General features: G+C 42.1%; 1 protein-coding gene across 1 annotated transcript in view; it reads left to right on the plus strand.

The window, feature by feature from the left end:
* The window catches only part of LOC117261641 (copine-8-like), a 104,674-nt gene that overhangs the window by 67,185 nt on the left and 10,680 nt on the right, over positions 1–26,809 (plus strand). The window contains exons 7-15 of the mRNA XM_033634036.2: positions 3,475–3,538; positions 6,950–7,053; positions 9,043–9,147; positions 11,084–11,125; positions 12,036–12,111; positions 18,118–18,174; positions 19,339–19,400; positions 19,679–19,725; positions 21,812–21,993. Coding sequence (XP_033489927.1) covers positions 3,475–3,538; positions 6,950–7,053; positions 9,043–9,147; positions 11,084–11,125; positions 12,036–12,111; positions 18,118–18,174; positions 19,339–19,400; positions 19,679–19,725; positions 21,812–21,993 — 739 coding nt within the window. The remainder of the gene's footprint in view (positions 1–3,474; positions 3,539–6,949; positions 7,054–9,042; positions 9,148–11,083; positions 11,126–12,035; positions 12,112–18,117; positions 18,175–19,338; positions 19,401–19,678; positions 19,726–21,811; positions 21,994–26,809) is intronic.

A 26,809-nucleotide genomic window follows, 5' to 3' on the forward strand; every position in this document is an offset into this window, starting at 1 on the left:
CGGCAAGATTTATAAATATATTATCTCAGCTGCACTGTAACTATCCTCTAACACACACACACACACACACAAACACACACAAACCCAGCAGAACTCTTCTCCAGTTTACTGAAGAGAACAATTTGTTGTTGCTTTTGTTTCCTCCTGAGGCAGCGAGCCATTGGTCGTCTGACCCTCGCCTCGTACCCCAGTGGTGTCCAGCGTGTGTGTGTGTGTGTGTCTGTGTGTGGCAGAATCAATGAGCAGTTGCAGCTGAATGGGCCCGCTGAAGAATGACACACAAGAAATATGATGTAAGAATGTGTTGCTGTCGCTGAGTTATGTAATCACCTCGGCCTGCAGTCATTCACTCAGATCGGTGTGTGCTTGTGTGTGTGTGTGTGTGTGTGTGTATGTGCGCCTGTGTGTCCTTACATTTTATTTTTATCCCCCTCTCTTATTTTAGATACGTGATGATATTTTTAGTAGTTTCTTGTTCTGACACACTTGTTATAAGTTTGTACAACTTTGTGTGTGTGTGTGTGTGTGTGTGTGTGTGTGTGTTCAGTCTGCTGCCTTAAAGTGTGAAACACACAAAGTCACACTTGTGCTCAGTGGAGTGGAGGCGGATCACAAAAACAAAGAACAGCAGAAACAACTGATGTGACAATATGCTCCACACATGCGCACACACACACACACACACACACACACATCTATTCTTCATAGTCAGATTATGTCACGAGTTGACTATGATCTAAATGAACTTCATTTCACAGCGTGGGTGGGTGACATGCAGCAAAGGGCCACAGGCTGGACTCAAACCCGGGCCACTGCGGCAACAGCCTTGTACATGTGGCACCTGCTCTATCCACTAAGCCACCGACGCCCCCTCTGCCCTCTTTCTAACCCAACATCTCTCAGGTCCTCAGACCAGCTGCTCCTGGCCGTCCTGCAATCGAGACTAAGGGTGAAGGGCGATTGTGCATTTGCAGTAGCCGTCCCAAAACTTTGGAACAGTTTATCCTTTCAGCTTTTGTTTTATCTTTGACATTTTATTTTCAGATTTCACTTTTCTGAGCTTTATTTTCCTTTTCACTTGTTTATTTATGCATATTTACTTCTCTGACGTTCGCTGTTACCATGTTCTGTTATTTTACTTATTCTATTCTATGGTACAGCACTTCGGTCGACTCTGGTTGTTCCAAATCTGCTTTACAATTAAATTAGATTTGATTGATTTGATAATATGTTTCATTTTGTGGTGCAAAGTTTGTTACGATGACCTTTAATGTCAGATAATTAATGATTAATATAATTAATGGCTCAGATCAGCTGTAAAGCAGAGTGATACATACAGAGTTAAAAGTCCCAGTGCTGTTATACTGAATATCAGCACTCAAATACAAATACAAATGCACATGTAAAAAAAAAAAAAGCCTGTTATTGAATTCAATCCTGAGTACAGTGCAAGCTTGTTATTTATTAAAATGTTGCTTTATCAATATATAATATGTCAGCTTTATTAGAAATATATAAGATATCGATCTTGGTCTGACGTCTCATTTCAGTGGAAACATGCTCTGATGTTTTCAGCCTCTCGTCCACTCCTCCATCTTTCTATGACTCTGTTCTTCCTCTTCTCCTTCTTGTTCCCTCGTCTCTCTGCCATGTTTCCATCTGCCCCTCACCGAGCCGTCTCTCTGCTCGTACAGTGAATTAATTTCACTGAATGCCTCCCCGTGCATCAAAGGACGGCGGTGTGTCTCAGGTGACGGGGTGGTGGTGGGGGGAGGAAGTATCAAAGCCTTGCTCCAATTTGCCGTCCGTTTCCCCACGTCTCTTCTTGTGCTGGACAATACTTATCCAAATGAAATGATCTCTGCCACTTCCTGGTTGTGAATCCGGCCTGCGGTCTGTGGCATTCATGAGTCTATTTTTAGTGGTCAGTCTCCCTCGGCTTTATTGGCTATTCCGCTCCAGCAGCTCAGGATGTAAACAAACTCTGCAGCTGAAATGTCACTGGATCTGCTTATATTATGTTGATGTTAGTATTTTTTTTAAAGGCTTTCATTCAGCATAAATTAATATTTATTCAGACAATCAGCCAAACAAATGAGACTGAGAAGAAGAGGAAAGATTCCAGGTCTGCAGGCATCTGCAGCTGGAAGAATTTTACATTGTGTGTTTTTCTGAGTGACATTTTAACCACAGAATAACCTTCTATCTTATAGAGCCTGATTATTAACGACATCAATACTTCAGTCTGTCTGAAGCTGCGATGTGTGGAGGATGAATGCTACATGTAGAAAAAGACATTTATCAGTATGAATCTGGAAACATCAGACTCAATCTCAGTACGACAAAATGCAAAAGCTGCTGGATGGATGATACCAGTTAGTTGGGCTGTGATCCTGATCAGATGTTGAACCACCTCAACATGAAGGAGCAGCGGCTCTACTCCGAGCTCCCTCCAGATGTCTGACTCCTCCCCCTATCTCTAAGGCTGAGCCCAGACACCCTACAGAGGAGACTCATTTCTGCAGCTTGTATCTGTGATCTCATTCTTTTAGTCACTACCCAGAGCTCATGACCATAGGTGAGGATTGGGACGGAGGTGGACCAGGAAATGGAAGCTTTGCCCTCCAGCTCAGCTCCCTCTTCACCACAGCAGTCGGGCGTGTTGATAGTGTGCCAAACAGCTGATCCATCTCATGCTCCATTTACCCTCACTCGTGAACAAGAACCCAAGACACATAAACTCCTTCTCTTGGGGCAGTAACTCTCTCCCAACCCAGAGGGAACAATCTTTTCTCTGTCGGAGAACCATGACCTCAGATTTGGAGGTGCTGACTCATCCTGACCGCTTCACACTCAGCTGCAAACCGCCCCAGGTCATGCTGAAGGTCACGGTGTGCTGAAGCCAACAGAACCACAGCATCTGCAAACAGCAAAGATGCAATTCTGAGGTCACCTAACTGGACCCCATCCTCCTAGATCCTGTCCATGAATGTCACATACAGAATCAGTGATAAGGGACAACCCAGATGGAGGAACAACGCCCACTGAGAAAACTATGAAGGACGAAAATGACTAAAATGTGACTAAAACTAATCAGCATTTTCATCTCAAGACTAAATCTAAAATGAAGGGACAATGCAAATTTATGTTTCCTTGAAGTGTGTCTCACCTAACAGGGTTATAAAGTGTAAATAACTATATGGAAAGATTTGGTTTGTTTTTTAGCAGGAGATAAAAAAAGACTGATTTTGGGGTTTTTTTATAAAACTTGATGGAAAAAACATAAAAATGAACTATAATGGGATAAAATTTAAATCTATATATTATATCTATTATATCTTGCACCACTCAGACAGTTCTTCCCAGTGACTCAGTGGTTTTTCAGACCATTGTTCCACCTGTCATAAACTCACAGTTTGAGGCCTTCGGCTGCTCAGATGTAAAGAGACTGTTTTTCTCCCTCTGTTTTTCCAGTGGTATCCCGGGGAAGAAATGTGGCACCATCATAGTGAGAGCTGAAGAGCTGAGCAACTGCAGGGTAAGAGTTTGTTTTGTTCCCCTGTTGATTCATCTGAAGTCAAACTTTCAGACTTTCAGGTACTTTCCTCTAATTAAACCAACTTTCTGGTTTTTACATCATCAAAAGTGACACGTTAGATCCATCTGCTGCTCCACACAGCTTAAACTGAATAACTCAGAGTGACCAGGAGACACAGTCTGGTGTTAATGAGGAGATTGTCATAAATATCATGAAAATACTGGAAACATTAACAGTTTTATACAAACTGAACTTAGACTTAAGTGCCCTCTTATTAGGTTAGAACTTATACAGTCTAATACAGCAGGCTGCAGTAAGTCCCACCTTCATCCCATTTATATCACAGAGGGTGGACAGAATAATACAAACACCTCTCAGTATAACTCACTATAATTTAACAGCATCACAGACGACATCCTTTTAATGGACATAAAGTTAAATCAGGATATTCTGAACATGATAACCTTCATGAAGGACTGACTGCAGGATTGTTGCCTCTATTTTAGCCAGGTGTACCTAATAAACTGACAGTGTACACACTAATGCAGTCTTATCACTGTTCTCTAAACACTTTCCTTCAGTGCAGTTGAACACTGTATCGCTTTAAGAAAGCACTAAAGACATTATTTGTGAGACACCAACATTGCTATAACACCAGAAATCTGACTTTAATCAGAGAACTAAGCACATTATCTAAAAGTGTAGTTTCTAAAAATACCACTGTACTGCTGCAACAAGAGGAAGCATCATACGCCATCACAGATCCAGCCATACATCCATACATACATACATACATACATACATACATACCAGACGTCGCACTCCACCTCCTCCTGGAGGTTCCCGAAGTGTTTCCAGTCCTTCAGTGTGTTCTGGATCTGCCCCGGGGCCTCCTACCAGTTGGACGTGTCTGGAAAACCTCCAGGAGACGCCCAGGAGGATCCTGATCAGATATTGAACCACCTCAACATGAAGGAGCAGCAGCTCAACTGCGAACCCCCTCCGGATGTCTGAGCTCCTCAGCCGATCTCTAAAGTCCAGTTCAGATCAAAGATTCACAATGAGATGAAACCGTTTTAGAACGTTGCAGAGAAAAGTAGCAGCGGTGTGAACTGGCTGGTCTGAGCTCAACTCAAGCTGGCTGATTTTGTCACCTGCAACTCGGTGGCTGGTTTTAAAGCACGTCACCTGTTTCAATAGCCAATCAGCTTGTAGTGAAGTCCGCTGGTCAAGTCAAAATGACCGCAGACGGGTGTTGGCTTGCTGCAGCAGGTGCTCCTTCCCCACCCAGCCCTCTGTTTCTGTCCTCACGGTGTGCCGGTGTCAGACGGTGGGTCGCTGCTGCTGCTGGCTGTATGTGCTTATGCCCCGCCCACACACACACACACACACATTCTCATTGGCTGATGAATTGGCACTGGTTATTTATATTATTGTGGCGTACTGATTATGAATACAGTCCATCTGATGCTGGTTTTGTTTCATCACTGTAGCAGGTATCTCACTATCACTATCCTCATTCAGATTTTAAGAAGCTACAAATTATATTCAGCCACAAAATAAGTCTGAAAAGCTGCGAATCAGAACGGAAGTACAGAGAGTTGTTGACTAGAGATGATACACCATCTCATGGTGGTCACTTCTTGTCGACGTAACAGATCAGAAGTACAGAGAGTTGTTGACTAGAGATGATACACCGTCTCATGGTGGTCACTTCCTGTCAACGTTACAGATCAGAAGCACAGAGAGTTGTTGACTAGAGATGATACACCGTCTCATGGTGGTCACTTCCTGTCAACGTTACAGATCAGAAGCACAGAGAGTTGTTGACTAGAGATGATACACCGTCTCATGGTGGTCACTTCCTGTCAACGTTACAGATCAGAAGCACAGAGAGTTGTTGACTAGAGATGATACACCGTCTCATGGTGGTCACTTCCTGTCAACGTTACAGATCAGAAGCACAGAGAGTTGTTGACTAGAGATGATACACCGTCTCATGGTGGTCACTTCCTGTCAACGTTACAGATCAGAAGTACAGAGAGTTGTTGACTAGAGATGATACACCGTCTCATCATGAGGTCACTTCCTGTGAACCAGCAGCTTTTTTAGAACATTGTAGAACAGAGCGTTGACAGTGTTTCAGCTCGTCTCGGTGTGAATCTTTGATCTGAACTGGAATTTAGGCTGAGCCCAGCAAGTCTACAAAGGAAACTTTTTTCAGTCGCTTTGATTTGTGATCTCACTCATTCAGTCACGACCCAAAACTCATAACCGTAGGTGATCCAAATCCAGAGTTTTGCCTTCCAGCTCACCTCCTTCTTTACCACAACAGTCCAATACAATAGAACAGATACTTTGCTTTACTCAAACAAGTTCTGTTCCCTTCAACAGATTTATTTTAAATTTTGGACAGAGGAGGTTTGAGTCTTTATTTCTGTTGAAAAAAAAAAAAATCCAGTTAAAACCCCACAGAGGACTGGTTTCAGTTGAAGATGCAGCAGACTGTTTGACACCGAGCGGGACTGTGAGACTTTGTCTGTTTGAATTTTTCTTTCCATCAAAGGGAAACATAATCACTTCAAACGTTTGGACATTTCTGGAAAAGTACCTTTGCCGTTCTGGGCCCATTTTGTCGTTTGATGGTGTCTTTGCCGGCCGTATATGTATCACTTCACAACAAGATGTTTCCAGTGACGCTTGAGAGCAGATTCTTTTCTGTTAGGTCAAAGAATGACTTTCCTTCAAATCAAAGATGAAGAGCTCTGCGCCCACACTGTGCACAGAAACATCTCAGGAGAACTCCAGTTTCTTTTCTGTCAATACACAATGTGCCAGAATCGATGCAGCTGTTAGAAAACTGTAATTATGTTCGTCTCCCAGTCATCCAGGGAAACAAAGGAAATTGCTTAATTAAGAAGTGGAACAAAAGGGAAAGTCATCGTACCAAATAACTTACAGCACTGTTGAAAAATAGATCATTAATTACAGATTTAAGAGGATATCATGGTAATAATATCAGAGTGTTGGAGGGTGTAATTAAGCTTCATGATCTCCATTTAATATTCTCTGTTCTGGGAGCAGGTGAAGATTGAATTTTAATATGGTCCCAGGACTCAGTGGAAGAAAATGTAAAAAAATTGTACAAATATAATGTGTGCAGTCATTTTAATTGATGCAGAAGTGATAACGAAGGACTGTACCAGTCCTACATTAGAGTGATAAGATCAGAAAGATTGAATCGACTTTTAAAAATCAGAATTATTCTCCAAAATAAATCTATAACAGAATGAATCAATAAACAACAGTATCTAATATTATCTGTCGTGAATGCAGCCACATGTGTCACTTTATATGGCCTGAACGTTGGTATTGTTATATTTTACATGTACTTCCTTCCTTCTGTTTCAGGAGTCGGTGATGCTTCAGTTTTGTGGGAACAAGCTGGATAAGAAGGACTTCTTCGGAAAATCGGATCCTTTTCTCGTCTTCTACCGCAGCAACGAAGACGGATCGTAAGTTGACAGGCAGCTTCCTCCTCGTGGTATTTGTGGATGTCACTTTGCTGAATTAACAAAAGCAGCTGTCTCACAAAGAAAAAAAGAAACACACATACAGCACGTAAAGACGCCTGAAATGCATATAGACATTTTTCATGCTCCAAAAAGCTCCCATACAGAGGATATAAGGTCTGAACCGCCTCTGTGATGTTACGTAACTCTAGTCGCTGTATATGTGACTTCTGCCGTCCAGACGTTAACAGGAGAAAGCAGCAGAAGGAGGGATGAGCAGAGATAATAGGACAGAGTTGACAAGAGGAACATAAAGGGAGAAAGGATGGATAAGATGGAGTTAAGTGAAAAATGTGTGTGGAGGTCACACTTTCTTTGCCCCGCAGATGCTTTTATTCAAGTCGACTTCAGCGTCTTAGTGAAGACACACATTCTCTTGTTGTGCAGCTGGGTATTTGCTGATGCAGCCTAAATGTTCAGCCGCAGGGTAGAACAGCAGCACGCCGCGCTCACAAAGAGCCCGACTAGGTGCCACATCAAAAAGAACAGAAAGCTGTTATTTCAGCCAAACATCAGGCTTTATCAAATACTGTTAGAGTTACACTCCCCTTAACCCATCAGTGCCTGCATCTTAAGATTTTATATTTCCCTTTGAAGGAAGTTTCCTCCGGGCCTGACTTAAAGAAATAGATAAGAAGGAATTTCCAAAATCAGTCAAACTGTTTGGCTGGAAAGTGACTTTCCGTTATCATACTGTATTAAGAGTTTGGGCACATGGGACTACAGTTTACTGTGTATGTCATTATATTTTAGGAACAAACTGTCCCACGTCCCCAAAGACTGAATACAGTATGATGAGAAAGTGACTCAGAAACTACAAGGAGCACAACCAAGTATTTTGGTTTCTCTGAACTCATAACAAGTTGAATTGCAAAGATGTGCACACATGTACAGTCTAAGAATAACATTTCATATGGAAAACATTAAGTAAACACATCAGGTTTTTTTTGTCATCTTTCAAAAATCCAGACTTGGAAGTTTGATTTTTCATGTGATCTAAACATTTTGAAGTTGTACTGTTACAGTGGATTCTTTTACAAAGTATGTCTGTATCAGGGCTGGACGATGTGGTCAAAGATGTTATCAAGATGAAAGTTGTCATATCAGTCAATATCGATTATCTTAAAAAGCAAAAATCTTTTTTTTTTCAAGTTTAAAGGCTGATTTTTGCCCCTGAGTGAAAGTTGAAGAAACCAGAAAGTTAATTGGTTTGAAGTGTTATTTACTGTCGGAACACGACAAACACTAATCAGTTATAATCAAAATAATATCAATAAATAAAACAAAAATAGTAAAACGAATCTTAATTTTTGATCAGCAGCATGTCATGTTCTGGTACCTGTTGTTCTGGTATCTGTCGTTCTGGTACCTGTCGTTCTGGTATCTGTTGTTCTGGTACCTGTCGTTCTGGTATCTGTCATTCTGGTATCTGTTGTTCTGGTACCTGTTGTTCTGGTATCTGTTGTTCTGGTACCTGTCGTTCTGGTACCTGTCGTTCTGGTATCTGTTGTTCTGGTACCTGTCATTCTGGTACCTGTCGTTCTGGTACCTGTCGTTCTGGTATCTGTCGTTCTGGTACCTGTCATTCTGGTATCTGTCGTTCTGGTACCTGTCGTTCTGGTATCTGTCGTTCTGGTACCTGTCGTTCTGGTATCTGTTGTTCTGGTACCTGTTGTTCTGGTATCTGTCGTTCTGGTACCTGTCGTTCTGGTACCTGTTGTTCTGGTACCTGTCGTTCTGGTACCTGTCGTTCTGGTATCTGTTGTTCTGGTATCTGTCTGTGCAGATGGAAACCAGCCAGTCACTACTGTTAACAAAACACATTTAAAATCAGAGATCATTTTTTGACAACCGGAAATGGATGACTAAACGTGATTTCAGTCTTAAAGGTAAACTTGTCATTGTTAATATTTTTGTGTGTCTCACTCTCAGGTATACCATCTGCCACAAAACAGAGGTGGTGAAGAACACTCTGGACCCGGTGTGGCAGGCTTTTAAGATTCCCGTCAGGGCGCTGTGTAACGGAGATTACGACAGGTACACAAGGAAACAAACACAAACATTTCACTGACCATCTTTACACTTATACTGATGTAATAAATGAAAAAACTGAGCAGTTTTGGTGTAGAAACAATTGACATATATTGGACACATACTTGGAAAACTTCTCTTTAATTTCTCTGGGTCTTTAATGATGTAATCACTAAGATTTGGCTCTGTGTCTCGTGGCAGCTTTGCTGGCACATACCAGACTCAACACCTGTTAGATAACGGATACAGTACGGAGGAAAGAAGACCTGCAGCTGCCTGTGACAGTGTTTAACCATCCAACATTTCTACATTTTATATAAATAACTACTGACACCTTATTAGGGAGACTGTGCCAATTTTCAACCAGCTCTGTGTCATTGCAGCGTGGGTAGTTGAACAGTCATCAATGACACGCTTCCTGTCACCTGACGGACTTTTGCCGGCAGATGAGTGGGGAGCTCTGGGGGCTATCGGCATAGGAAGAAGCTAAACACTGTTTATCTGCACATGCAGTGATGACACAGAGCTGATGTGCTGGTTGGCTGCTCTGTGGTGTGTTCAGGTGCAACTTTTTAGTTAAGACACGTGATGTGAGGCAATGCAGGAGTCAGCTTTCGTTGCCACTAGTTCTCTCAGTTGCTAGTCAGTTTGGTGTGTCTGGGCCTTAAGACTGCATTTGTTTTAGCAAGGTGTACCTAATAAACTGGCAACTGAATATACTTAAAAATACGGTATTATAAATGTTCTCTTAACACTTTCTTTAAGTGGATTTGAACACTGATACTGAATCACTACTCATTACAGTCTGGCAACTGGTTGCTTCCTTTTTATAAAGTCCTGACCTCACCTGTGTGATGTGACCAGGAACGTCCCGAACACAGCAGAGCAAGAAGGAAATAAACTCCAGGCAGAGGGCGGAGCTCCTGCAGATAATTACACCACCACACACTGAGAGTAGGTCAGAAGTGATGATGGAGAGGGATTAGTTTTGTTTAAAGGGTTAGTTTGAGATTTTTGAGGTACTTATCTACAGTCAGTGTGTTACCTTCAGTAGATGATGGCCGGCATCAGCAGACAGGCGTCCCTCCAGAGAAGCTCAGCATTACATCACTGTGGGCGGAGGTTGATAGCAAAACGGATTTTAGCCACCTTAAAAGAGACGCACCTAAAGTCTGTCAGTCTAATTGGACTCTAGTCTAATTGGAGAACCTCATATAGCCCCACCTCAAAAATCCTGAACAAACCCTTTATGTTGTTTTTAGGAAAATCCTGCATAGTGTACCTTCAATTCACTGACAAAGACCGCACCTTCAACACCCTGAAGAAAAAACATGACAGATGTGCAAAGCTCGGTCTGCTTGTAGCTCATCCACCATGTGGGGAAACTTTGAAAGGGATCCACCGCAGCACCCAGCCACGACAAACCCATCAGGACCCAACGTAGAGAAGAGGGGAAGATAGGCAGGAGGGGAGGGAGGGCGGAGAATAGAAGAGCAGAACAGGAAGAGTGGGTTGTGCACGTATTTAGAGGTAACACAGCTGCTGCTCCTGAATCCTGCTGTTGACCAGGCACATTATTTTTAACACAGTCAAGGCATTGATAAAACAAGTTCTGAGCTCTCCAATGACAGAAACAAATATTTCCCATAAAAACCATCGGTCACTTTGAACACAAGGCAGCCTCAGTGGTGCTGTGTGCTGTCTGAGCACTTCCTAATTCTTATATATTTTAATCTTTTTCTAATTCTTTTCTTATTTGCTGGGGTGACACCAGGGTATACTGATAAAAACCCTCCTGTCTGCGTTACGTCGGCTCATCCTCTCACTGGAGGACCGCGGGCCTTCCACGGACCAGTTCCCAGAGTTTTAAGCAGGAGGACGTAAATCAGCGTGCTAATTGGTTTTTTAATGGGATTTTCCTTCATGTTCTCATCCCCTGCAGGAGCATTAAGGTGGAGGTGTACGACTGGGACCGAGATGGAGGGTGAGGGAACAACTCTCTTCCTTTTGTCCTGTTAAACTGAGGCGATGATGTGATGATGCTCCATCCATCAGTACAGTGTTAGCAGCCCACTGACATCCTGCTGTGAAATAAACACTGTATACGTTAGACACGAGGCCCCGGGGCCGAGTCACTGCTGTAATTACCTCTGACTTATAGACATCGTAGTGATTCTGTTATTTCTTTGTTTATTAATCTACATGCCATAATGAGATATAAAGATTTACACCTGATGACACTGAGATTGTACGCTCCTAAAAAATAAAATAACTGGCCTGAAAATATGAGAGCATGTGTGCAGAGTAGGGACGGACATTTGGGATTAAAGTCACAGATCACGCTGTCCTTATAATCCCTCTTGTTTTCCACTTTAAATACTGTAGAAAATATGAAGTGATAAAAACTGCTGCTGCTTAAAACCTGCAGCAACTGTTTATACAGCCTGAACGTTCTCCTGACAGAGAATTCCATAACTCCATCGAGTCGGTCGGGGAATAAAGACCATGTTTATATTTAAAGCAGGTGAATTCCTAGTATTCAGGAGCAGTATTCACCCCTTCATTGTTAGTTTCACAGGCCGTTTCTGACATTTCAAGTGCGTTTTGCCCCGAGCTCTCACAAATCTCTGACTCTGATTCCAACAGCGCTAATTATCTCCATGAAATTATGAAAATCGTTGCTATGCCCATGCCTCCAGTAACCAGGAAGCTTGTCAGTGATACTCCTGATTTGTGCTGTGCTTTAACAATGTGAATACACTACAAAGGAATGGAAACATTTTAACTATTATTATGGGATGTTTGATTCTTGTTATTATGGGCTTTGCTCTTTTACTCACTGCAGAGTTTCTCACTGTGACGCTGAACGTGACTGTGTGTTCGTTATTTTACAGCCACGACTTTATCGGCGACTTCAGCACCAGCTACAGAGAAATGTGCAGGAGCCAGTCACAGTTCCACATCTATGAGGTGATGGTTCACACACACACACACACACACACACACACACACACACACTTGTAAATTCATTGTCCTGTAGTCCGTACTTCAGATCATAACCTCTGACCCAGGGACGCACTGATCCTGGGCCGATATGTTTAACATAACAATTGGGTGAACAACAGATAATAATGTTTTTTTGTTGTTGTTGTGTATTTTGTTTTTGTTGTTTATTACCCCTTTTGTGCCATGGAAACAAAGAAATCTTCATTATAAATCAGGAACTGGCAGCAGGGTGTTGGGGAGCACCTCATCACAGCGCTACATTAAGAAAGTGCTGACCGTGCTTTTTGTAATGACGTGCTGGGCTTGGGTTTTGTTTCTATGACAGCAATATCTTGACACTAACATTAGCCAGGTAGCTATCATAAAGCTTCATTAACAGAGGGCTGACACATTTAACTTCAAGGTTACAAAGCTAACGGTGATAAAATTCCAACACTCAGCAGGAACATCGAGAGTCCGCCGGCCGCTCTCCTCCAAGACATGAGCTTCTCTGTCCTCGCAGCTCTGAAAAGTTATGCTGGGCACAGTGCTTTTTCTCCAGGTGGCCTTGTGCCATTTTGTTTACCATCATGTATGTTTCGTCATTTCCACCCTGGGTTCAGCTCTCCGTTCCTGTTTGCCCGTGAGCTGAATTTATCATCAAATCAAATCAAATCAAATCAAATCAAATTTATTTATAAAGCACATTTAAAAACAACCTAGGTTGACCAAAGTGCTGTACAATAAAGGTAAAATCACAAAATAACAAAGTGCAGAGATCAAGATACGTAGTATTGTGATGTATAGTCCCATGTACACAAGTCCAAAAGTAGAGGAACAAATTGGAGAGTGGAAATACAAAAGACTAAAAAAGGGGGATAAGAGTTCAGGAGCGCTCAAAAGCTTTAGAGTAAAAGTGGGTCTTAAGTCTAGCCTTAAAAGTGTCCACAGATGAGGAATCCTTAATGGAGAGAGGTAGACTGTTCCAAAGTTTGGGTGCAGCCACAGCGAACACACGATCCCCTTTGCCCTTTAGCCTCGATCGAGGCACAGCCAGAAGCTGCTGGTTTGAAGATCTGAGTGCTCTGGAATCTAAAAGGGGACATAAGAGCTCAGAAATATATTGGGGAGCCAGGCCACTAACAGCTTTAAAAACAAACAATAAAACCTTGAATTCAATCCTGTAATTGACTGGTAACCAGTGCAGGGATGCCAGCACAGGCGTTATGCTGTCTATTTTCCTTGTGCCAGTTATCAGTCTTGCAGCAGCATTCTGGACAAGCTGCAGGCGTGACAAGGAAGATTTAGGCATTTGTGATGGTTTATGCTTGAACAGTGCTTGAACAGTTTAAATCTGATGTGTTTGAAAATGGCCAGGCAAATGGGGCAAGAAAAAAAAAATCTTTATCATGGATCCTTGAAAAGTTTGGAATTTCTGCCCATTAAAATGAAACAACCTTTGATAAAACCTTCATATAAAAAACACAACTGCTTCACAAAGGCTTTTTACTGTATGAAATATATCATAATTCACTTTCTAATATCTGTTTTATATTGCTGTAGAAATGTCAACAAATTTGTCCTTCAAACAGCCAAAAACGATGTAATGTATAAGATTACATTTGAACACATCAGGAGAACGATAGAATTTACCTTCACCCAGTATTCATCTTTAATGAAAAGAGCTGTGTTTCTTTTCTTGCTCTCGATGTACAGATAGAAGAGAAAGAGATCTGGCTGGAAAACAAGAATAAAAGCACCTTTTGTCATTAAGTTTTGTTTCCATGTATGAACATTTGTTAACATGTAGTTGTGGAAGATAAAAGCCCCACAAATTATTAATTCCTCCTCCATCTTTAATTACAGCTCAGCGCTCCGTACAGCAGCGGGCTGAGCTCACAAAGGTCAGAGCAGCTTGTGTTCAAAATTTTGAACTTTTGGCATCGAGCTGCCCACACAGTGCAGCATGCATACATGAGCTCAGGATCAACATCAGAAATAAAACCCCCAAAGACCGAGAACATGACGGAGGGGGCGTCAGTAAAACTCTATTCTTCACATTAATGTGAACGTACAGTTCCTTTTCTCTCTGCTCCTCTCGTCTCGTGTCCAGAGACACATCATGTATCTTCACTAAAACTGGACAAATACATACATCAGAGTTTGACCATGAACCGACTGACTACTGATTGTAGGAATCTTCCCATTGGTTTACAGTTCATCACGTCACCTTGAACTACTCATTTCAAATGTAGACACACGTACAGTACGGTTGGGGACGAAATACTTTACTTGATTTAAAATATATTTACAGTCTGAGCACTGCCAATGTCTTCCAGAGTCTTCCTCAAGGTGAGCAGGTTTTATCCAATCTGAGAGCTGTTTGTAATTCACCATGACCTCAGGATCACTTTAGATTTGAATCTGTCGTGTAAAGAGCTTTATAAAGGTGGTCAGTAATGTCAAATTCAACCTGGCTAACTTAAGGAGTACAGGATCTTATCTTCTTACAAAACGTCATCAGTGTGCGTCATCCATCTACGTCCTGTAATGGTCAGAGAAAAATGAAAACAAACATGAATGGAGCCGTCGCTATAGCGGCATTTATGTGTCGAAAAATGTCTGAAGAAGAAGAGGAGAAGGAGGAGGAGAACATAGACGTGGCCGTGGCCGGGGAACAAGAGCTCTAAGTGTATTTATTAGCATTTACTAGCATTTAGCATTGTCACACAGATCAGTGCCTCATTTCTATTGGTTCATTAGTAGACGTAGTTGGTTACAGCATCACACAGTCAGAATTTTATCCCAGGCTGTCTTTGATCACAAACTGTGACAACAGCCACCCTTAAACCTCTCTGACTGTGTGACGTAGGGCCACTGTTTTAGAGCCACGACCAAAGATATCGCCACGTTTCTTTGACATCTGACTGAACACAGAGTGCATGTGGGGGACGTCTTTTTTTTTTTTAAAGATATTTTTTAGCCATATTGCCTTTAATGGACAGGACAGGTAAGTGTGAAAGGGGGAGAGAGAGGGGGGATGAAATGCAGCAAAGGGCCACAGGCTGGATTCGAACCCGGGCTGCTGCGGCAACAGCCTTGTACATGGGGCGCCTGCTCTTCCACTAAACCACTGACGCCCCGCATGTGGGGGACGTCTGTCTGTAACTGTGCTCTGACCTCTGGAGGGTCAACAGTGCAACACCCCAAATCACTGAGTTTTACAGTCTGAGCTACAGACACAACGTCCATTTATAAAGTCAAGTTTTATTGACAAACAGCAGACACACACGTTACATGTAAACAATATTATGAATACAAGTGAAGTAACCAAGCTGTGCTGTTAAATCCAGGCAGTAAAAAACATAACACAAGTTACAAATGAGCCTCTGGACGCACCCGTGCTTTGGCGTTCCTTCCAGACCAGAACCAACATACATGATGTGAAAACTCAGCTAACAGATGGAGATCAGATACACACAGACAGACATGTGGACTTTAGCTCCACAATATTCAAACACAAATTTATATTTGAAAAAACCCCTGGATATTAATTTCTACTCACTTTTTACTTACTGTACCTGTACTAATTAGTGTAAACCTGCTGTTCCTGCAGAGTGGACAAATCCTGTCCATATTTTGGATGTTTATTACTGTACTGGCCCCTCGTCGACATGATGATGTCATGATGACAATAACATAGTAAGAGAAAACATGTGTTACAACTGTTATTGCATCACATTTAAGGCGACCCAGCTGTATGTGGTGCGCCTGGTTGATCAAGTAGGATCTCTTTGCATTTTTCCCGTTCACCTTTCAGTAGCAGGACCGTCAAGTCAAGTAACAGTTTGCAAACATGCACCAAGAAGGAACTGTGCTGGGGGAACTAATGTGTTTCCATTAACAGACAGTGAACAAACACATGAATGGTTATGTAACAGGTGATATTTCCCATATTGTCGCAGACATGTCCAAAGCAATAAAGCGTAAGGTTAACAGCGAGGGCTGCTGCTTTCAGGTGAAATGTTAAATACTTTTGCACTGAAAGATGAAACAGCTGCTTTGTCTCATTTGTATGTGTTTCTTTAACAACCCCTGTGAAGTGAGAAGCAGCTGGCCCCGAGTATTTTTATCTAATGTGGCCCCAGTCAGAAAGTTTGGACGCCCCGCCCCGGTGGAAACACTCTCTTTCACCGTCTTTATTCTCAGTGCAGTTCACTGACCTGCTCCATTAATTTCTACACCAGCTGTGTGTGAACAAACCATAAATCAGTGAAGGTCAGGAGTCAGGAGAGGGGCTTACGAAGCACAACCTGAATCACTGCAGAGGCAGGAAAAACACGGCGTTCTCTCTGCACACATGTGATGTAACATGTGACATCATCTCGTCACACTCATGCTGTCTCTGCCTTTTAAAACCTGCTCTGGATTTTCTCCAGGCTAACTCATTCTGTTTAAACTCTTATTTTCTTTATTCTTAAAGGGAAATTTTGGTTTATTTCAACCTCTTTCCTATCGTCCTAAATTTGTTTCAAGTGACTAGTGACATAAAAATAATAGTTAGCATGTTAGCTGTTAGCATAGATACAGCCGGGGCGCATAGTAGCATCAGACCTGTTAAAACGTAAGTGAACGGTCAACCTTCAAGTGCAAAGTTAGTCCACTAAACAAGCTTTTTTTCCCACAAAGACCGCCTCATATCGTTAGGATAAATGTCAGAGATCATATAGAAAACGACATGTAAACGTGTTGTCTTACCTTACCGGTGTGCTGCCATGTTTGTTTACCATCTAGCTCTGCTTTCCAAAGCGTGGCCGAAATATCGCAAGAACAAGCAGCAATCTCATACAGTGCCTGAAATCTTGCGAGCTCTAGATAAAGCCCAGTTGGATACTACTCCAGGTGGAGGTGTCTCGTCCTCGGTCCCATTCCTTGCAACAGAGGCATTCCTCTTCTGTAGGCACTGGGGCACAGCATTCACAGGTACACCACCAATCTCCAGAGCTACGCAGCCTCGCAGCAGCCATTCCTCCTCTCTCGTCCTCTACCTGTTGCGCCTCTCTCTCCTCCTCCTCCGTTCTTCAATTTCACGAAGCTCTTCGTCAGTGTATTCTGGCTCAAATAAATAAGGGCGGCCATCAAACTCTGCAAAATCAAATTCCTCCTCCACAAAGTCGAAGTCTGGCAAAAAGTCAGCCATTATTCTATAAATCTTTCATAAAATAAATGAATGAACTTTTCAGGCTACTGTCCGGTTCTGCCTTCCAGCTGTTGCTGCTTGTTCTCGCGAGATTTCGGCCGTGCTTTGGAAAGTAGAGCTAGATGGTAAACAAACATGGCAGCACACCGGTAAGGTAACACAACACGTTTACATGTCGTTTTCTATATGTTCTCTGACATTTATCCTAACGATATGAGGCGGTCTTTGTGGAAAAAAAGCTTGTTTAGTGGACTAACTTTGCACTTGAAGGTTGCCCGTTCACTTACGTTTTAACAGGTCTGACGCTACTATGCGCCCCGGCTGTATCTAGGCTAACAGCTAACATGCTAACTATTATTTCTATGTCACTAGTCACTTGAAACAAATTTAGGACGATAGGAGACAGGTTGAAATAAACTGAAATTTCCCTTTAATGAAGTGTTTTCTGTAACTCTGCTGCCCTTCACACGTCTGAGGTTCAGACTGGAGGCTGACACTGAAGGAAGTGTGAGTGTTTCAGTTTAAAATACCTGTCAATCAAACTAAACAAGAGCTGTGACATCTGCACGTCCCTGTTACCAACACACACACATGATACAAAATAAAATAATCAGTTCAGACACAAACATGTTGACGTGAACATTTTCTGGGAGAAGTCTGAGGTTTCTGATGGTGTCAGTCCGACCTCTTTTAGAAGCAGCGTCATGTGACGAGTGAAATAAAATAATCAGGATCGTTCACAGCTCACTGAGACGCCACACAGCTGATCAATGCTCATGTTTCCTCCACAGGTGCTAAATCCAAAGAAAAAAGGAAAGAAGAAGAAAAAGTACCAAAACTCAGGAACGGTGAGTCAGCAGTTTATATCCAGAGTTTGTGTGATTTGTTTTTAATTTTGGTCATTGTCTGTAACACCAGCTGCAATGCAAATGAAGTCAGGTGCTTTTCTGCTCTGAGTTGAAGTTTTTTTAACTCGAGATGTTCAGAGCAGCTCCTGCAACAACATGATCTGCATAGAGCAGGAAAACATGAGCTGCTCAGCAATGCAAAAGCAGCGAACAAAAAGCTTCAGTCTCATTGAAAACAATTAGACAAACATTTTCAGGTTGCTGAAAAGCATTCTGTGTGATCGGGGCCAAACAGAGTTTAGAGACATTTAGTATCCAGTGTAGGATCTGTGTCCTAATGACACCGCCATCTTAACTATGCTGTGTGCACTGAAGCAACAGAGGCTCAACAGAAAGCTTTTACCTCTGGGTCCAGACAGTTTGATCTGACCACGTTTTAAACAGGTTTGAATAAGAATCATTAGATTTGTTTTACACAAATTAATTAAAGTCAGAGACATGTATGTGTTTGATGAGTTTGCCGTGGTTCAGTAGTGAAATGAAGTGGCTGTAATGAACTTGAGAATTTAAAATATTGAGAAGCAAAACAAAGAATGATACACAGAGCTGAATGTTGGGGAGACGGACCTCCTGTTTTTATCTCCACAAAATGACAAACTTATGATCTCTGATTTCATCTGAACAGCCTCTACTTATGCTGTAATGTTATAATAATAATACATTTTATTTCTGGGCGCCTTTCATGACACTCAAGGTCGCGTTACAGAGTAAAATACAGAGTGAATTACAGTAAAATACAAAGTACAAGATAATTAAACAATTAACAACAAACAAAACAAACATAAACAAAATATCTACCCACTCAAAGAGAGTAAGAAAGCCTGAACAGGTGAGTTTTCAGCCTGGATTTAAAGTGTGGGAGTGAATCAATATTTCGGAGGTCAGGGGGATTGAATTCCAGAGTTGGGGAGCAGAGCAGCTCAGTGCTCTGCTCCCCATGGTAGTGAGGCGAACGGAGGGGACAGTGAGGTGAATAGAAGAAGAGGATCTGAGGGTGCGAGCAGGTATGGTGATAGGAAGGAGGTCGTGGTTGTGGATGGCCTTGTAGCTTAGAAGTTGAAACCGACCCTTGTCTTCTTCCTTCATGTCTCTGACTGTCTTCAGGTCACTCTGCTGTCCTGCCTGGTGGACACTGAACTCTCCTTCCTGGACTACATCCGAGGCGGGTGAGTTCACCATAAACGTCCTCATATGATTGTGCAGATATTAAACAGCAGCATCAATCAGTCAGCTGCAGTTGTGATGTTGTGTGCAGTCTCCAGAGACTCCGCTGAGAGGATTACCGCTCGGTGTTTATCTCTCAGCTCTGATATTAAGACTGACAGCTGCCGATAACCCGCTGCTTAATTGCTCGCCGCTGCACGCTTTGAAACATGCTGTGGTATAATCTAGCGTGATTGATGGTTCCACGTTAACTCCTTACGTGACTTGTTTTCTCTTGTAGGACTCAGATTAATTTCACAGTGGCAATTGATTTCACGGCATCAAATGGTGAGTGTTTGAAAGCTTCTGCTCTTATCGATGAAAGTGTATCGAACAGATTAAACTTTGGTGGTTATCACTAAGATCTTTATTTGATGTGAAGTCTTTAGTGAAGTCGGTTTTAACTGACTTATTTTAATGACACTTTTACTCAGCCGGAGACAAAAAAGGCAAAGCAGCTAAAAGTTGGACGATTATTTGAACATTATCTTTTCCTCTGAACTTTGTGAGCTCAGTTTGAAGTTCTCAGTTTGTGCCTCAGTCTGTACAGAAACTCATTACACGCATTTTTAAATGACATTTCCAGTTCGGATGGTTGTCACCACATGTCATCAGTGTTTATGAAGCCCCACAGGTAAACTGCTGTACATTCATCAGTGACAGCAATTTAACCACAAACAAACACATTCTGTGCAGAAGCCTTGGTCACAGATGAGGGATGTTCTCATTTCAGTGAGGGATGATTTACTAAGTTAATATATGTAATACGATTTTGGAGACATCTTTATGTCGCAGGAGAAATAGGAGGCTTTGGTTTTTACTGCCATCAAATCCCTTTTCTACGCCCCGTCTCCAGGAACGTCTGAAATAATGGTGATATTATGCAGATAATTACATTACAGTACATTACAAGTTTCTGTTCCAGCCTCGGTTGTTCATATTTGCAGAAGTTTTGTTAGAATATAAAACCTCTCATTCCCTTTATAATATTACACAAAACAGTCCACACACATATTAAAGAACGAGGCCTGTGGTATTCTATTTTCCTTATTTTATTACAAAAGGACTTGAAACAAAAACCAACAATGAATTCATCCCAATATAAACCTGATACATCAGGGCTCCTCCTCTTGCCCCCCAAAACTTGCAAACTAATGCCAGGTACTTCCCACATAAGTTTATGTGACATTAAACATTTGAGTAAAACTGTCAGTCCTGAACCGAAAGTCATTTAATTCAGTATATGTTTTTCTTTTCTTCAGCTTTGGTTATTGTAAAATGTATTTTAAAGGTGCTGTATGTGACTCTGGAAAAAAATGGTTGATATTTCCAGGTCGTCAGATAGAGACACTGGGTTGGTGGTTCAGTTCTGACCACCCAAAGCGTCAATATTTGATGACCTGGAAATGAGTGGCTCACTCCGAGTGGCTCTAAAAAGTCTAAAAAAGTCTTGATCTAATATAATCTTCCTCTCTGCCACAGAGCTCCATTCTTTCTCAGAAAACTATTAAAAACACATTTATGAGCCACATTGTTGTTGTGCGTCACGTGTTCCTGTGTAGTGACGAACATGGGAGCTGTAGTTTATTTTGATTAAATCCCACACACACCATCCTGCTGCTGGAAATACTCAGCACAGCTCCAAATGTGTAAAGCTGAAAATAGTCCCCAACAAATTATCTGTTTTCTCTGGTTTTAATAATGTTTGCTAAAAACTCCAGCTCAGCTGTGTTTACTGAATGACTGGGCCTTTTTTAAAAAGAAGTAACGACATGTGACAGACGGATTTTTAAAGGTTCATCAGAAAGAACTGAAGGCTCTGAAGCTACAGACGGTCTGTGGAAGTCAAAATATAGAACATCACCGGCCTCATCCTTTAATGTCACAACTGTGGTTTTACATTTACTTTCATGTATTTATATTTATCTGTTCTCATTTAGGGACAAAAATAAAAACGAGACAAATGAAGTCAGACTTTAGTTTTTACTGTTTTTATCATCTTCATCATTTCTGAGTCATCACATCTTTATTGATCTGATTCATTAATGATGGTGGGGAGGAGATGTTGGGGGGTCATCAGGTCACTGGGGCTCATCATCTTATTAGTAGCTCCATGTATCTGAGCTTTACTGAACGAGCTGCGGTTCATCTCACTGCCCGCTGAGGTTTGAGGCGACCAGTGAGATGCTTTCTGCCTCCAGAGCAGCTGTGCTGAGGAGACATGTTTGTGTAGCTAAACTCCAGCCTGCATGTGAACCCCCTCCACCCACTCCCCTCCTTTTATATTTAATATGACTCACAGCCCGGGGGGAGCAGGCGTAATTACAGTTTGATGCTGATGTGTGTTATATTGTGTTGAACGCTCGGGTCCCAGGCAACCCGTCCCAGCCCACCTCGCTCCATTACATGAGCCCATACCAGCTCAACGACTACGCCATGGCGCTGCGGGCCGTCGGAGAGATCATCCAGGACTACGACAGTGACAAGATGTTTCCTGCACTGGGCTTTGGTGCCAAGCTTCCACCAGACGGACGGGTCTCGCACGAGTTCGCCCTGGTGAGGAAACAGTTTTCTCTTAATATCATCAAACATGAAACCATCCACACAAATCTACAAATCATTTCTCCTTTTTAAATATAGGCACACAATGTATTGTTTCTGATTATTTCTTTGGTAAGTTGCACAAACTCTGAGCTATTTAGTCTAATGAATAAACCAAATAAGCTCACAAGATCTCAAGAGAGGAAATATTTTTACACTTATTTTTTCCTTTATTAAACAGAAAAATAAAACCGAACTCCTTCTGAATTTAAGTTTCTTTCTTTCACTAAACTAAGACGAGCTTAACTGCCTTGTTGCCTCATCGTAAAACAAAATAAAAGAAATGAAACTATTCTCACTAAAACCATCTTGGTTAGTCTTTCCACTGTTTTAAGAATCACTGACTCTGCTTTGTTTAAAGTAAAACCCTAACTCACCCCTGATTCCCTGCTGTCTCTCTCTGCGTTGTGTGAGTGAGTCTTTCACTGAGTCGTCTAGAAAACAAACTTATCTCTATAGTTTGTTTTTCTCACTCATTCTTCAGAGGCAGAATTTTAAAATTAGCAAACTGAAATGACAAAAATTGCCCCAAATAACTGACCCAAAACAAAAAAACTGTGATGTACTCAGCTTATCACTTATAGCTGAAATAGTCATCTAAACCATAATAACGCATGAACACTTCAGTTTAACTGTGTGTTCCTTCCTCTACTGAAACCTACACAAGGTGTGCAAACACCTGTTCAGTTATTTCACATAATCTTCTTAACCAAACAAAACAATGATGAAGAAGATCATCACTTTCAACAAGGCCTCCGCCGGGTCAGGTTTGGCACGAAACGACGAAGTCATGGTGTGAATGAGTAAAATGATGCCAAGTTGCTGAATGAGGCCGACTTTGTCTCAAACTTTCATCACGACAGACTGATGGACCGTGTTTGGTTTTGCATTGACTCTGTGCGCTGTGTGGCATGATGCAACATATGACCATCAATAAAAAAAACTGCTTGGCTCAATTACCAGCAGCACTGGTTGGAATTTTGCACTTACTGCAAAGACAGTCTGCAAGTATGTGTTGGCACTACCCATGTCAGCTTTTACACCTCTGATGAGTTTGCACCCCTGATAATATATTGATTTACGGCACGCAGAGGGAAAGTGACAGTGTTCTTCCAGAGCTAACTATGCTAAATGCTTTGAGTGTTGAACAATGGAAGTAATAATTTAGAAATTAAAAAAAACAAAACTCCACAGAGATGTCAGCAGCTCTGTGAGGCTGTACGCAGACACAGCTTGACTTAAAGCTACTTCTGGATGTTAATATATGTCTGAAATGACGATGCTGACATTTGGCAGGTTTAATGTGTACTGTGTTAATTTAAATGGATAGATGTATGGACAGACAGACATCTTATTGTCGATGCACAAGTAAGATGAAGTTAAGTTTGCCACTCCCAGACATGATGCCGTAAAACACAGTCAGTAGTCGGTATCAGTCAAAAAGAAAATTGACATTAATCTAAAACAATCTAATATGGTGACAGCTGTCTTTGCTTCAATAATAAATAATAAATCCATGAATATTTAGCTGTGGACAAACAACTAAAGAACTGAACATTTAGTATAACTGAAGCTGACGGGAGTCAAAAAACAAACTGTGGGACAAAATTAAAAATTTCAACTTGATGATGGTGAAAGATGAAAGGTCACGAGGAGTAATGAGGAGTCACGAGAAGACATGACTGTCTGGATCAGATTATTTGTCAGTCCATCGGGTAGATGTGGAATTTGTCACCAGAGTCATTTAGTTGAATTTACTGAGCAACATGAACCAAATTTCCTGATCCTTGATCATCCTACAGTAGATATTTAGATATTTATCGTCTGAAGGGACAAAATGTTTGGACATAAAGATTTTGCAGTGTTAATTTAGGACAACATTAACATCAGGACTGACGGTATAAAAACAAATTGGACTGGTTCTCAGACTGCTGCTGAATATGTCACAGAGTAAATATTTTTAATGGCCTTCACACCAGCTGGAGGAAGTTTGCAACCTGCTTTATTTCTCAAATCAAAATGTGAACATAAAGTTGTATCAGAACTATGTTAACAAAAAAAAACTCTGTAAAAGTAAAGTGAAAACACGCAGCATGGAACCAGACACTTTCATACACAAATGACCAATTACAGGCAACAGTTTCTGGGTGGGTGATGAACGCTGCTGTCCAAAAACAAGAACAAATTCAGCCATTCAGCCAGCGCTCATACTGCGCTGATGAAAGCCAAATGAGCTGGTGAGTTTTTGGCTTTGCAAACACACAACTTTATTTATTTTTATATTTATACTGTCAGTTTTTTCTCCTGCTGAAGAGACAAAGACAGTTTCAGTTCTTTATGACAATCATTTAAAAATATATAGAAATCATACACACTTAGGACACATTAAGGATCTGGGTTAACTGCGTCCTCCATTCAGCACCATCAGTATTCAGCCGTGCATCTTTTCATCCTCCACCCATCCATTCATTCATCCATACAGTACCACTCTGCCAATGTCAAGCGCTGCGGGGCTGTAGACGTCCTGACCACTCCTCAGCCACCCAGATTCCTCTCCCTGCTCTACTGTCACTTCCAGATGTTCCTCCAGAGGCGTTTAAAGTTGCTTAGCGTTGGGTAACAGCTTCCCCAGCGGCGCCAAACCTTCGAGACAAGGCGCACATGCATTAATATAACCATTAAGGATTTAACTTTGTCAGCTCTTAAAGAGGAAGCTGCAGCTGCGAGGCCGCAGTGGGAGAAAGCCACTGCTGAATCCCACGTCATTATGCAAGCTCCATTTACACAGCAAAGGAGTCTCATGTGCGCCGATCGTACTCATGAGCGGCCGAGCAGAGTTAGTCAAGATGCTTTCATACTGAGATAATTAGAAAGCCCAAAACATATGGGAGATTAAATAATGTGTTGTTTCCTTCTTTGATGGATACTTTTGGAAAACTTAAACCCTGTCACCAGACATTAGTTTGAATATGTCTGTCAAAGGATGTGCAGGCTGCAGAGAGACGAAAACACTGCAGCAGATTTGGTTCTTAAAACAGGTTTGGAGCAGGTGGATGAGCTTCTGTTGGGCAAACACGTTCTAAAGTCCAGTTCAGACCAAAGTTCATGAGAAGACGAGTTGAAACAGAAGACTTCTGTCAACGCTCCGCTCTGCAACGTTCTGAAAACCTGCCTGTTCACACCAAGTCAACTAGATGAGACAGTGCATCATCTCTATGCAACAACTCTCTTTACCTCTGTTCTGATTTGCAGCTTTTCAGACTTATTTTGTGGCTGAATGTACACTTAGCGTCCACTTTATTAGATACCCCTTGCTGGTACCGGGTTGGACGCCCTTTTTAATTGGTGTCATAGATTCAACAAGGTGCGGGAAACTTTCCTCAGAGATTTTGGTCCATATTGACATGATGACATCACACAGTTGATCCATGATGTTCCAGCACATCCCAAAGGTGCTCTATTGGACTGAGATCTGGTGACTGTGGAGGCCATTGGAGTACAGTGAACTCATTGTCATGTTTGAGATGATGTGAGCTTTGTGACATGGTGCGTTATCCTGCTGGAAGTAGCCATCAGAAGATGGGTACACTGTGGTCATAAAGGGATGGACACGGTCAGCAACAATACTCAGGTAGGCTGTGGTGTTTAAACCATGCTCAGTTGGTACTAAGAAAATCTCCCCCACACCATTACACCACCAGCAGCAGCCTGAACCGTTGATACAAGGCACGATGGATCCATGCTTCCATCTGAATGTGGTTTTTCCAATCTTCTATTGTCCAGTTTTGGTGAGCCTGTGTGAATTGTAGCCTCAGTTTCCTGTTGTTAGCTGACAGGAGTGGCACCTGGTGTGGTCTTCTGCTGCTGTAGCCCATCTGCTTCAAGGTTGGACAAGGTGTTGTTGCTTCAGAGATGGTCTTCTGCAGACCTTGGTTGGAACCAGTGCTTATTTGACTTCCTGTTGCCTTTCTATCATCTTGAACCAGTCTGGCCATTCTCCTCTGACCTCTGGCATCAACAAGGCATTTTGGCTCACTGGATATTTTCTCTTTTTGGGACCATCCTCTGTAAACCCTAGAGATGGTTGTGCTGAAAATCCCAGTAAACACTCAGACCAGCCTGTCTGGCACCAACAACCATGCCACGTTCAAAGTCACTTAAATCACCTTTCTTCATCATCCTGATGCTCTGTTTGAACCTCAGCAGGTTGTCTTCACCATGTCTACATGACTAAATGCATTGAGTTGCTGCAACATGATTGGCTGATTAGCTATTTGCATCAACGAGCAGTTGAACAGGTGTACCTAATAAAGTGACTGGTGAGTGTAGCATCAGATGAACTGTATTCTTAATCAGTACGCCACAATAATATAAATAACCAGTGCCAATTCATCAGTCAATGAGAATGTGTGTGTGTGTGTGGGCGGGGCATAAGCACATACAGCCAGCAGCAGCAGCGACCCACTGTGAGGACGGAAACAGAGGGCTCAGCGGGGACGGAGCACCTGCTGCAGCAAGCCAACACGCCGTCTGTGGTCATTTTGACTTCACCAGCAGACTTCACTACAAGCTAATTGGCTGTTGAAACAGGTGACGTGCTTTAAAACCAGCCGTCAGACATTTTGATCAGCTGAGTGTCAGGTGACACCATCAGCCGGCCTGAGTCAAGGTCAGGCCGGCCAGTTCACACTGCTGATACTTTTCTCCGCAATGTTCGAAAACGGTTTTGTCTTGTCGTGAATCTTTGGTCTGAACTGGACTTTAGAAAAAT

This window comes from Epinephelus lanceolatus, chromosome 5 (assembly GCF_041903045.1).
Source record: "Epinephelus lanceolatus isolate andai-2023 chromosome 5, ASM4190304v1, whole genome shotgun sequence".
NCBI classification, from domain to species: domain Eukaryota; kingdom Metazoa; phylum Chordata; class Actinopteri; order Perciformes; family Serranidae; genus Epinephelus; species Epinephelus lanceolatus.